Genomic DNA, 13786 nt, shown 5'->3' on the forward strand with positions numbered 1-13786 from the left:
TCTGCTAATTTTCTCTTTGCCTCCTTACCAGCAAACCCTCCGGCTCAGAACCTACACCCAAGTCTCGAATCTCCGGCCTTCCTCCTGCCAATCCCGACCACATAGGTGGATATCGACTTGCAACAGCTACTTTTGCTGGGATAGAGAACAAATTTGGCCTCTCTCTTCCAAAGTTTAAATCAGGTGCCGTTTCAGCGCAGCCCAAAGCAGCCGCTCCCTCCTGAGCTGTCCTCTCGAGCCAGATAAAAAGTAGTGCCATGGACAGAGAGCTACAACCGTGGCTCTGCTCCTCCAGTCAGCTGCATGATGCTCTAGCTGAATGGAGCACTGACATCGAATCACTCCTTTCTATCCAAAACACAGCTAATCATTTGCACACGGGAGACCGATTCAAGCTTTAAGTTCTATGCGTAGAATAAGTAACTAGGGCTTGGCTTAGCACAGCTTGCACTCCATGTTACTGTACATATTGTACAACTTTGTACAGAGACATTATCATGGCATTGAAATGCAACTGCATTTGTAGAAACAGGTGTTGCGGTTCTAAATAGTTTGAAATGTACAGAATGTTTTGGAAAGTGTTTTATTAAAAATCATGTGACAATAAAATTTATTAAAACCAAGAATGACAGGGTTCTTTTTGTGTTCTAAGCTAAATTACTCTGTAGGAAGCAAACGAATTAAGTTATCCTTTTGGACAACCTTGCTATAGTCTGCAAGGCAGCAAGAGGTGAAGAAATGCAAAAAGATGAAAATGTTTGCTGGTAAGAAATGGTGCAAACTCCCTCCCCCAGCAACTGGTATTCAGGACACAGTCTTTGGTGGAGGAGGCAGAGCATAGCCATCATGGCTAGGAGCTAGGATAGTCCTCTCCTCCATCAATTTGCCTAATCCTCTTTTAAAACCATTTCATTTGGTGGCCATCACTGCCTCATGTGGGTGTGAGTTCCACAGTTTTAACTACTGTCATTTCTCCATGAAGTTGCAACTGCTACACCCTTTCTGCATAGGGGAATCATTCCATCCCCTCAAACATGTTGGTTGCCCCTTTCTGAACCTTTTCCCAAATGTACGATATCCTTTTTGAGGTGAGGCGACCAGAGCTATACACATTACTCTAATGCATTTGCACCAGAATGCCTTATAACAGTGTTATGATATGAGCAGTTTTTCTACACAGTCTCTTTCCTAGCATGAGTCGATGGCTTCATCCCGCTATCGGCTATAATACTGCGCCTATTACATAGTTCTAGAGAAAAAATGGACAAGTTGCTTTTGAAAGTATGAATTGCCTCATGTGCACATTCTTTTTGCTTTAGTTTAAAGAACTGCTACATGAGCAATATCAAGTAAACTGAAGAATTACAAAATAAATCCCAAATCCATTTTTATTATAGGCACAAGATACTTTTTTAAATAGAAATGGAGTTTGTAAGTTAATTATTTTCCTGCAGCCCCTCACCCCTGTCCCTGCATAAACCTCTGAAAATGCCAACTCTTGAAAAACAAGTCTTTAAACAGATGCTTGTGAGAAAAGAGGTCATGTAATGTTTATTTATAAAGAATTCTTACTCTACTGCAGAAATGTAACAAACAAAAAAATCCAAAGTACTTAGCAGGTATTTTAGAAAGTTTCCATTACAAAAAAGGGTTTACAGATTTTTTAGTCATATACATGACCTACCACTGTAGCCTGGAGCCTATTATATAATAATTAGGATAAAGGTTACTGTGAACAGATGCATGCACAAATCTAAGCCATTAAGAGTACTATAGCCATAACACTTTCCCACTGCCCCAGAGATTGATGTCCACAGCATAGCCTGTCAGTTTGACTGGGGAAAGCTCTTGTTCAGAAACTTACAGAACTTAAATTGCTCTGAAATAGTTATATGCCATTGAAAGTTGAACTTTAAATATTCAACGTGGTTAGTGTTTCAGTAGAACATACACCTTGCCAAGTCAGGGTAAATAATAAATTATATCTATCAGATTAAGGGTGGTGATTCAGGGATTAAAAAGCAACTTTGCAAGATCAATTTCACTGATCTTTATACACTTGTCGACTCCACAGTTTACTCCACATTTTAAATTTCAAGTTCAGCCGCATACTTAACACATGCTACTATTCTGAAGCCCTCTATAACCAATCCCAAAATTCACAGCGAGACCCCCCACTTCAACAACCTAGGAAGGAATTCGGGTCGCTGCTTCCTCTTCTGCATCAGCTCTGTTGGCATTAATTTCTGCTAAAGTTCGACCAAAACGTGTCCATTCATCATTCCGGGGAACCGCAATTTGCTGTGGAGACATAGTTATATGGGAACATCAGTGGACGTATGAAAATTAAACTCATCAGCTTGAATCCAAAAGATTGTGAGCAGAAGATGCCCTTGTTCAAGCACTAGACTTTTCATAGTGCAGCACCTGAATGCAACAGGGGTTCTATTAAAGTGTGAGCAACATGGTGAAAAAGGAAAATATAGGGCTGTAGCTTATTAACTGCAGCGGGCTGTAGAATGGTCTTAAGAAATTGTACAAATGAAGGAATTTCTCTGGAGTTGGGGTCACACTTCTAATGCAACACTCTTCTGCTAGGTCAGAAATAACCTGTGTAGCAGCACTAAGAACTATCTGCTAGTATCAGGGTTGGAGAACTGGATCCGACCACTGGGCCAAATCTTTACACCCCCCACTTCTTCCAGGCCACTTTGACAAGGCCACCCACCAATCACCTGTTACAGTGGCATCAAGTGGCCTTTTGCCTTCATGTTTGAAATCAAACCATGCGGGCAAATGCACAACTGCAAAAACTCTCTGCAAAACCCAAACATCAGCTGACGGCAGATCTTGTGAGAAGCTTTAAAAGGGCTTCGCAAAACCCATCAATCATCCGATAATTGGGTCTTTTAATGCCCTTTGCAAAGGGCAGCGCTTGCAAATGCCTTCTGGCTGAGCAGGGTCTTTGCCTGCCCTACACTTGATGTCAGATGTAGAGGGGGGGCACGGAATGGCCAAAATAGCCTTGGGGCTCCAAGGGGAAAGCCTGCAGGGCAAGTCCAAGAGGTTGTCCACACCTGTGCAAGTGGAAGGGCATCCTTGAATTCAAGCCATTGTGCTACCCTGATTCACAAGAGCACCAGCTTGTCCAATCCTTTGGCCTACTGATTATTGCCATTTGGCCCTCCACCAAACAACTGCCTAACCCCAAAGGGAAGTATGGATGAGCAGCCCTCCCTGGCAATAGGGACTGGCGAAAGACCATTGGGGTGAGGGGCTGAAGTCCCCCCACCCCATAACAAAACTAGACACACCCGGAATTCTTACTACTACATAAAACTACATCCATTTAAATAAAAAATATTTGAATTGCTGAAATCTTAACGCTGTATCTTTGTATGCATAAACTTAAATACACACTGACATCTGCAGTGAAAGAACTATGGATACCCAACCCAAATAAGTGCCTTTTATTATTGGACTGAAGTAAAATAATGTAAGACATCATTTTTACTTTGGAAGCACTTGAAAGTTACCTACCTCTCCCACATCGTAAATTATTATTTGTCCTTCTGAATCTCCGACAGCAATCTCCCGTCCTGAATTTGTCCATCGCACACGGTTTAGGGCAGGATTACCTTCCACAGTAATGCTTGCTGTTGGCACCTATACCAGTTTTAAAAACATACCATGTTTCAACTGGACTTATAGTATCTTCCCAACTTTCTTAACCTTCAACGCAAATATTAAGATGGCAATACAGACACTGAAGTGTGCCGGCTGTTCCTTATGCCGCAGGAACAAAATACTGTATGAAGGAACACATTATACCTTTCAAAAGTTTAAAATTTACGTGATGCAGATGTGAACATTCAGAAGAGGAATGTTGGTAATGATAGGAATTAGAGCTCCAAGCCTTTAAAGATGACAGCTCCAACTTACTGTGTCCCTCCTCCTTTGGATAAAACCTTGTCTATGTGTGTTGAATGTGAAGTACATGGGCAAAAATTACTTTAGTACAGCCAATCATCACCTATACATCAGTTAAGTGTGGTGGGTTCCCTGCACAAAAGTAATATTAAAGCAGTACTTAAAGCACTCAGTGACAGCATCATGTTTGGGTTTTGTACTGTGCCCAACACAGTGTTGGTGCTACATTATTATGCTGTTGTAAGAGCACTAACAAATCAGTGGGTAGATTCATGAAGCTGTAGTGAGAGGTTTTTCAACCGTCTTATGGTGTCATGATGAGCGATGCACAAAGAACCTGTCTTCACTCAGGAGATAAGATACCTGGGAGTACAATAAATGCAAGAAGCTGATCTTAGCCAACGTCCCAGTAAGTACAAATAAGAGATGGCACATCAATTTAAGTGCATTCCTTTTCTTGTTATTTACGGTGATCTCTGACCTCACAGAATATGGACCCACTGTACTCCAAGTGCGGTGGCCAAGGGAAAGGAATCTGCATACACTGGGCAGGATTCTCCTAACCAGTCTTGTAAATAGGATGGGAAGGCAAAATAACTTTAAAATGTATGTACAAAAAGATGGGCTGCAGTTACTAAAAGATCACAAGTTTGTTTTAAGGCTGGTAAACTTATTTTCAGCTTTGGAATACCCAATATAATCTGATCCTACCTCAGTATCGTTGTTGAGATTCCATAGGTCAAGCCTTCCCATTCCATCCACACATGCAAAGAGGGCAGGGTGGGTGGGTGACCACATCACATCGTAAACATAGTCTGAGTTGTCTTCAAATGAGTACAGAGGCTTGTTGTTCTGAAGGAAAAGAAAAACACACAAATTGATGAACTTCATGATTCAGAAAACAAAAGCTGGCAAGGTAATCTAGACAAAGTATATAAAAATCTCTCATCCACATTGTCAGCAATTAATGTAGCAGTGTGATTAATTTTGAACAAAGCAAGGAAAGGGTTCGCCAGAGAACATTTCCCCACAAAAATAAATAAATCTTGTGGCCAAGTAAAATGAAAACAACCTCAGTTTTACCTCTGCAAATATTGCCATCAGGTAGAAAGAACGTAGTCTAACATAGGGCTTTAATCCCTTCAGTTTTATTTTATTTGGCGATACCATTAGACATAAAGCAGACTGAATCCATTTCTAAGCAACCTCAGATTTCTGTGAAGCTAGCATCTATCAGTGTTACAAAGATTGTAATTCTCAAATGTTAAGGCCTAACTGCAACTTACTGCTGATTATGTGAACTGTGTGCTTCTGAAACCGCAGTGTAATATAATTTAGTATTTCCTTGCTTTGCACATTTTCATCTATGGCAATATACATATATTTAATTAAGCACAGTATTTGATGATGAAAAATACGACATGCCAAAGTTCAGCAGAGCCATGGAGAACCTCAGCAAGAGGTTGTAGGAGATGGTGGGAAGATCCATGTTCATATGAATTACCTCAGCCCAATATGAACAAGATTTTTTTTTTTAAAGGATGAATGAATTTATGTCGAAATGTATTACAGGAGAGATACTGAAAACAGATATTCCTATCACCATTGTCAACAGAACTAATGCAGTCCCACATTACTGTTTACAAGACGGTTGCCTATATAGGCCAACAGATGGGACTGTGGCTTACATTGTTTCCTCAATAAATTGAGACAATTAGACGTCTCAAGTTCAGATACCTTAGTAGTCCAAAGCTTTACAGTCCAGTCAAAAGAAGAAGTGACAAAAAGATGGGAAAAGTCTACAGGTCCAACCGCTGCATGGCAATTGATCCCTGTGATAGGTCCTTGGTGACCTTCAAACATCTCGCTGATTCCAGCTTTGCTGTTGCAAGAGACACACACACACGGGAATGAATTTTCTTATGAATAAGAACAACAAAATCGTAAATAATTTGAGATACATTTTTAAAATAATAGGGTAGGAACTTAATAAACGTATGCTTACCCAATAGATGTTTGCCCCTTCAAAATCAATACAGTGGAACCTCTATTTTTGAGCGTCTCGGAAGATGAACGTTTCCACTTTTGAACGCCGAAAACCCGGAAGTAACTGCTTTGCTTTTCGAACGATTTTCAGAAGCCGAATGTGCCAGGCGGCTTCTGTTTTGAGTTTCCCTACTGTATTGAGGCTTCCGCTTCAAGTTTTCGAACATTTCAGAAGTTGAACGGTCTTCCGGAACGGATTACGTTCGAAAACCTAGGTTCCACTGAACACTACTAATAGTCATAAGAACACAGGAAGAGCACAAGAGCATTCTCCCTTCCTGTGACTTCCAGCAACTGGCCTTCAGAAGGATACTGCCTTCAATTGTGAAGGCAGCGCACAGCCATCATGCTCAGTAGTCACTGACAGCCTTCTCCATGAATATGTCTAATTCTCTTTTAAAGCCATTCTAGTTGGTGGCCATCAACTGCCCTCTGCGGGAGAGAGTTCTATAGTTTAACTATGCACTGTGTGAAGAAGCACTTTCTTTTATCTGCCCCGAATCTTCCAACATTCAGCTTCACTGAATGCCCACATGGTCTAATGTTATGACAGAGGCAGAAAAACCGTTGTCTATCTACTTTCTTTGTGCCCTGCAGAATTTCAAAAACTTCTTTCATGTCACCTCTGACTTGCCTTTTCTCGAAATAAAAAAACCCCCAAAGGCTGCAATTTTTCCTCGTAGTTGCAGAAGTGCCCCTGAATATAGTGCACCTCAGAATTTTAAAATCACGTATTAAATAAACCTTGGCGAAATATGCCACCTCAAGATACAAAACAGTGCTTAAGAAGTGCTATGCCATCTGATTAATTCTCTCACAGAAAGTAAATATGTAGGCCACAAAAACGAAGACATTGTCGTGCACAAAACTTTCAGAAATATGCACATGTTCCTGGGTCAATTTTCAGTCTGAAACCAGGGCATTCCCAATAGTATCAATATTGATTAAATGGAAGAACCACCAATTTTGGTTAGCTTTAACCCAAAGTGCTATAAAGGAAGGGCTGGTGTGTGTCTGAGCTGAGACTGGGGCCTCAATTTCATTTAAGAAAGCAATTGATAAGATACAGCCAGACAATTTCAAAACAGATTGAACAGCAGGAGACATGCTACCCAATTTAAGATTGGTGCGTGATACTACTGTACAATTATCTACAGAAGTGAGGGTCTGGGATGTTGTGCCATGATTCAAATGACCAGAATGATGGCTAAACTTCATCTCCCATTACATAATTCTAAAGCCATTTTATCCAGAATAAGGAAAATATTTCTGCCAATAAGAGGCTTTCTGGAACGTGAAAGAATACTCTGCATTGTTTATACACAGTTGCCCATGTAACTGCTTGAGGAACTACCTCAAACCTGCTTTATCTTACAGAACATAATAAGAAGGGCCGTCGTCCTTTAAAAACAGGGGTCCCAGTTTCTATTCACCTGCCATGGCGACATGCTGTGTACACAGAGCCTTCCTCACTTCCAACGACAAAGTTGTTGACATCACCAACAGGGAAAGACATACAAGTGACAGCTACAGCCTTGGATTGCTTGTGAACTAGCTCCATGCTATCCTGGGGAGAAAAATATCACATACAAATCTTTCCGGTTTGCTGAGAACTTTCTGCCAAGAATCAAGGAAGATTTCTGATACTAGTTTCCAAAGAAACATTTTTTGAATCTTGCTGCATTCTTATTCTCACGTTTAAAGCATTTGATACAATAAAAATGCACGAACTGCATAAAAACAGGGCATGTTTTCTCAGAACGTCCTGGAGGACCTAAGATCTACACTTAGAATCATAGAGTTGGAAGGGATCCTGAGGGTCATCTAGTCCAACCCCCTGCAATGCAGGAATCCTGCCCACAGCCATCCTTGGCTTAACATGTGAATTACATAAATTGTGCCCTTTCCACATGGCTACCTATGCTATAAATTTATACCCCACTTTCCCAAGATGTCCAGTGCGGCATGCATGGATCTGATCCTCATAACTGACCTGCAAGATACCATGAAATTATCATTTGCAATTGAGAAGTCAAGCATTTGATTCCGCAAAACAGGCCGGAGGTGTGTCAGGAGGCACGCAAGGAAAAGCAAACCAAATTAAAAAACAAAGTGCAAACTACAAAATATATAGACAGAGCCAACCAAAATGTTTTGTTGGCCAAGCAAGACTAAGGTAATTGCTAACAGGAGAAAAAGTCCCTTGGTGACGCTGTCATGGTGCAGTAAAAACAGAGCTGAACGTGCACCTTGCGAATGGGAGAAGCCAATCCCATCAAAATGCTAATGTTCTAAAATTATTTTCTGCACATGCACAGAACTCTGGTGTGCGACTGTACACGGATCACATAGAAGCAGCGTTTGATTGTTTTACCTGTGGCTGTGAAAGCATATCCAGACTCCACGAGCAGATTTTTCCATCAGTCGAGATGCTGATAAGGTTATGGGCATTCTGAGTCCCCACCACATTCACACAATACACAGGATGCTAAAGCAGAAGTGTGCGACGTAGATTAGCGATGTTTCGTCAGGGTAATTTACAGACAACTTAGCGCAAGTGCAAAATTTAGCTTTTAAAATGACATTTAAGTTGAGAAGACAGGCAAGATTATCTGGGTACCTAGCTCACTGTTTTCCACAGATGCTCCCCAACAGGGGTTTGAGTTTTGTGTGCAAGGTGCCTAGCCCTTCTGTAGCATTACAAATTTAGCTGAAAACACAAACAGTGCTGTCAAGAGTTTATTTCTGAACTATGCCATTTATTGGGGCAGTGGGGTGGAGGGAAGAGTGGCAAACAAAAGCTGTGATGAAGAAGGGTCTGAGCATTGGTTAAAATGCAACTAAAGGAGATGGGGGGGCTTTGAAAGGAGTTGCTACAAGTCCTTAAAAAGTATTATATACTTTATCAATGGTCACAAAGCACAGAGCATAGCTAAGTGAGCTGCTTGGTCAGACAGGCTGTGTTGAAAGCATAATTAGTAACTTCTATAGCTCAATGTTTTCCTAGTAGAACTAATATGCCTCTGAATATGGATGTGGGTACAAATGGACAGTTACAGATACAACGTCATGTCTAATACTGATAAATGTAGAGAGCATTTGGAAGCTGGAGAAAGGACACGTGGATAAGTGGGAATACTTTCGGGCTGAGCAATATTAAGTGGTGGGTTGCCTCTGGGGGAGAAAGGGTAGCCGAATTTGTATCTGATTATCTGAAGAATTTAATAAAAACAAGCACGTGAAGACCTAACTTAAAAAAAAGGTTTCAATATAAGAGCCTTACGTAGAATATTTTTTAACATAGAATGCTGCAAAAAACGAATGCCTATTGTTTGCAGCCTTCAAAACATAGTAACAGATTATCACTCCTCATCCTACATTAATGGGTTAATTTGAGAATAAGGAAGTAATTTTGGGGGGGGGGTGATATTCCACTCCCTACCGTGTGAGCAGCAGCTGAAAGGGGAGTTCTCTGAACTGGTGTTCGCTTATTGCTGCGATTATCCCATAGCACAATTTGTCCTGAGTATGTGCCACCAACCACCAAATTTGGATGAAATTTTGCAAAGGTAGCCGACATCACAGCTGACTGCAAGGGCAAAAGAAAAAAGAAAAGTAAATGCTTTTTCTATATTTAAATTGTTACTGAAACCTTTAGAATGATGTTACAATATCACATTACATTTCAGCAATGGTTTGTGAAGTTTCAGAATTGTGAGATTTTGAAAAACACAATAGCAAACTAGACTAGTACATTTTTAACTTTCCACCAACCCATTTTATAAGTGGATCTCAGTTTTTCCACCTGAAAACATGTGTTTTAACTTAGCTTGCTTTAAATCCTCAGGCTACGAACATTTTTATTCAGGGGTCTCGGGTCTCGTCGCACATTTTAAGACCACAGTTCTTAAAACATCTCCTTGCATTTGACACACAAAAGAAGCTTCCTTTTATGCAATCAGAATAAGAAATACAGAACTGCAACACACTTAAATAATCCAAATGGTGTTAGAAAGGCTGCTTGCTATAGACGAACCTTTAAAAAGGATTAATGGATTCCTCAGATGTTGACATGTATTTGCAAACACAAGCGGTTTAAAGTTCTTGCCTGCCCAATGAAATCATTATGCTGACAAGTAGAAGGCTCATGTCCACATTCATTAACATAAAATTCTTAGTCTGGCAAGGCAGGAACTCACATCATACCTGGCAATGAAAGACATACTCTGGAGTTGTTTTTTTGTATTTCATGTTCCACACAAGGGCCACCCCATCAGGTTCATGAGGAGCATCTTCATTGTTGTTGTAAGAGGCTACCAGCAACTCTGGATACTGGATTCAAAAAGTAATTGAGAACAAAAGGGAAGACTGTTGCTTACAGAGGTAAGATCAGCCAACTTAAATTATCATATGATTTAAAATTAAGGTCAACCTTGTTAATTAGACAGCTACAGCTAGAATAGCAATTTCAAAATTAAATCAACAATTCAGAACCAGTAGACACAGAAGAGTTGTCTTCTATTTTGATATATGCAGACTGCTCAGTTTTGCAACTCACACACTTCTGTTATGCCTTAGCGATGCCTTCTGCACATTATTCTTTCTTTTCTTTCTTTTTGTGCAATGAATTAAGCAACTGTGCATTAAATAAATACGGTGACACTGCAACTGCAGGTAAATGAGAATAACGTCTGCTAAAGGGTTTCTAGAAGAATGGTTTTTAATGAAGTGTTATTGTTACCTGAGATGACCAGTCCAAACAACTAACAACACGATGCTTTGACCAACGCTCATCAAAAAACTGTCTGTTTAGGGACAGTTTAGCACCTGCCTGAATTTCTCTGCAAGAACCATTGAAGAGGGCACAATTAGGATCACTTTCAGTAAGATTAAAACAAACCTAGCAACACATTTGTAAGATTCCCATATTACCCTTCTTTCTCTTCCAGATCTCGCCCACTGTAGTCAAAGAAAATGTTAATTTGCTCAGAAAGAGCTCTTTCCACAATTCTTGTTGATTGGTCGAAGAAGCTCAAAAATTCTTCAGAATGCAAAATTTGTTGCTTTTCCTCTTCTGTCAGTTCATGAGGGGCAACTGGGGGAAAGAGATTTGGAGCTTTATTTTTAGATGGCAGACTACAAATAAAATCATTCTAATCTTTAAAATAAGAGTGTATGTTGAGATTTTAAAAACAATTATTTAAGTTCTGTACATTTTTTTTAATTCTTCACACACTGTATTTATATTATTATATAAACCTTCTTTATAATTCAACACCTATTAAAGGGAGACACTAAGTTGAGCAATAGTTTAAATGTGTTATGATACATTTGTACCTTCCTCCTCCTCCTCTTTTTTCAATGTTTTTTCTTCTTCAGGCTCAACTGGTGGTTTTTGTACCACTGCATCATCTTCATCTTCTTCATCTGAAAAGAGCAAGGTTGTCAACATTCTGACCACTGTGCAATGCTATGTCAGGCAAAACAGTTTTGTGTATGTATTATATATTCTGCCTAAAGCAGCTTTTTTGCTAGAATGCAATAGTTTAATTCGGGAATTGCACTTATTAAAGGAGATGACAGTAAGCTGGACATACCACAATTTTCACAACAAATTCACAAAACGCAAGCCTGTGCAATCTACAGTAAAACCTCCAAGAAACTATTCAGAGATTTCAATTTTGAATTCCTAACCTCTACCCAGCATTTGTCATTCAAGACAGCATATGCAACCACAGTTTTATGTAACGTGCTGACATATTAATGCTGCTGAATAAAGAAATCAAGTGTCTTAAATAGCCCACAGAGTCGCTGCTTCCTTGTGATATGGAACCATCAGTGTCTAATGGTTTTTTCATACAGGAAAGATGGCTTACATTAGTTTTCAGGATGCTAGTCGGAGAAGCAAATTTTCCTAAAGATAATAGCACAGACAGATTACATTTTATTTTCTGTCATTCCAAATGCAAGCCTCATTATCCTTACCATGTTTGCCAATGAGAATTTAAAAAGCAAAATGTGTTGTTCCTTAATTGCAACAAATAACGTGCTGCTGATGTTCTGGAATACTGAGAAGGCTGCTTTTTACTTTCTTTCTTTTTTGCATTACTAGGTTTTCACCTCTGAAATAGAACACCCTAAAACACAACTTTTAAAATTGCAAGTGTTACAGCATATACATTGCAACTGCCTTTTCCTTCTCTGTTTCCAGGGGTAAGTTTCTCAAAAGACTTTTTTTCTTTTCTTTTTGGGTTAAACAACTATGTCATCTGTCTGCAAGAGAAAGGCAGCAGGAGCCTGCAGCACGCCTCGTCACAAGTAATGAGGAAGGATTCAACAGGGACGTGTTTGTTGCAGCCATCCCTGTGACCCATGTTCAAAGTCACCTAGGGGGGATTAAAAAAAAAACTAAGACTGGTCAAGAGATGGGAACCAGCTGCCAAGCTCTGGTCCCAGCAGCCAGGCCAGCTGACTAGACAGCAGCAACCAGATGGTACTGCTGGGATTGTCTCTCCCTGCTCTGAGGTGGCAATGGGATGGCACAGCATTTTTCTGCCTGACTGCTTCCAATCATGTTTTTTCTCCAATGGCAAGCCTGCGCAATTACTAGCTCTCCAGGAGGTCTACAGACAAGCCTTTACCCTGCAAACAAAAATACAGCTTGTAGGGCCTACCAGCTGCCAAACCACACACATAGTGATAGGCTGAAGCAAGATCTAGGAGAGAGAAAAAACCTTCCCAACTCCCTAGTTTAGGCAATAAAAATATATCCATACCTGAAGGAACAAATGCTTTAAATGACACTATATAACACACAATAATACAAACTCCAACTTAATCAAAATGATAATGACGTATGCCAATCCCACATTATATGAAATTGAGCGATTTTTACGTTCTGACAAGTTTACAGAACTAGGATAAATGGCATGAATGATTTCAATATATGCTCATACTTCTGAACCAAATGGTGAAGGTTAAAATCTTTCCTTTCAAGGGCCTCAATCAGCCACAAAGGAAAACAGTAATCACTGTCTTTTCAGCCAGCCCAACCGCATTTGTCAGCCCTTTCTCCGTCAATGCAGCCAGAGCAATCAACCTGCCAAACATTCAGAATGGAAAAACAATCTGAAAATACAGGGTATAATGCACCTGCCAGTGAAAATGGCCATTTCAAGAAAAGCTAGTGATCTCAGTGACCCTGCTGAGGAGGCGGTGGTGCAAAGGGGAAAGAACGCGTAAAAGAATTCTTAGTGATCTCCACTCTCTTGCACATTGACATTTCCTTACAAAGCATGCCAATTACAGCTTTTGTGCTACTTAAAAAAAATGAAAGCTTTTCTGGGCAAAATAATCACACAGAGAAACAGAAAGACACTGCTCCTTTTAAGATGAATTTGTACATACAATGGACTATTAATCAGAAAACTGGATAACTGAGCGATTCTATGCCGTGTGCCTCAAACAAGATTTCTCCCCAAGCATTGGTGTAGGGAAAATTGATAAATGCTTAATTTTCATTTAATAGATGAAGCACTGCAAATAGCAAATTACAAGACAATGATTGGATTAAATAATTTGGTTGAATTAAGCATGGATTTTTTCCTTTGCATGCAGACTTGCTGCGGCAAACAATGCCACTGAGACTACAAAGCATGCATTCCCCTCACCCTTTCTAAGTTGTTTCAAGCTTTAATGCCATAAAACTAAAATTAAACTCCAGCCTCCCAGCTTTGTCATAGCACTCTGATTCTAAGTACCATTTTCAGTGACAGAAGTCAAATCCTTGTTAAATGCAAATGGTCAGCCC

At 40.0% G+C, this 13786-nt stretch overlaps 2 protein-coding genes across 8 annotated transcripts in view; one reads left to right on the plus strand and one right to left on the minus strand.

Moving 5' to 3' along the window:
- The window catches only part of SLC25A12 (solute carrier family 25 member 12), a 58735-nt gene extending 58109 nt beyond the window's left edge, over positions 1-626 (plus strand). For all 3 annotated transcript variants that reach the window (XM_081024113.1, XM_081024114.1, XM_081024115.1), the window contains exon 18: positions 32-626. In XM_081024113.1, coding sequence (XP_080880239.1) covers positions 32-224 — 193 coding nt within the window. In that variant the 3' untranslated portion in view covers positions 225-626. The remainder of the gene's footprint in view (positions 1-31) is intronic.
- Positions 627-1525: 899 nt separating this feature from the next.
- The window catches only part of DYNC1I2 (dynein cytoplasmic 1 intermediate chain 2), a 36820-nt gene continuing 24559 nt past the window's right edge, over positions 1526-13786 (minus strand). For all 5 annotated transcript variants that reach the window (XM_081024135.1, XM_081024134.1, XM_081024137.1 and 2 more), the window contains 11 exons: positions 11314-11403; positions 10909-11071; positions 10718-10817; positions 10183-10308; positions 9419-9565; positions 8351-8464; positions 7410-7543; positions 5668-5812; positions 4642-4782; positions 3541-3666; positions 1526-2301 (listed from right to left, as the gene is read on the minus strand). In XM_081024135.1, coding sequence (XP_080880261.1) covers positions 2188-2301; positions 3541-3666; positions 4642-4782; positions 5668-5812; positions 7410-7543; positions 8351-8464; positions 9419-9565; positions 10183-10308; positions 10718-10817; positions 10909-11071; positions 11314-11403 — 1400 coding nt within the window. In that variant the 3' untranslated portion in view covers positions 1526-2187. The remainder of the gene's footprint in view (positions 2302-3540; positions 3667-4641; positions 4783-5667; positions 5813-7409; positions 7544-8350; positions 8465-9418; positions 9566-10182; positions 10309-10717; positions 10818-10908; positions 11072-11313; positions 11404-13786) is intronic.

This window comes from Podarcis pityusensis, assembly GCF_964106645.2.
Source record: "Podarcis pityusensis genome assembly, chromosome: 1".
Classification (NCBI taxonomy): domain Eukaryota; kingdom Metazoa; phylum Chordata; class Lepidosauria; order Squamata; family Lacertidae; genus Podarcis; species Podarcis pityusensis.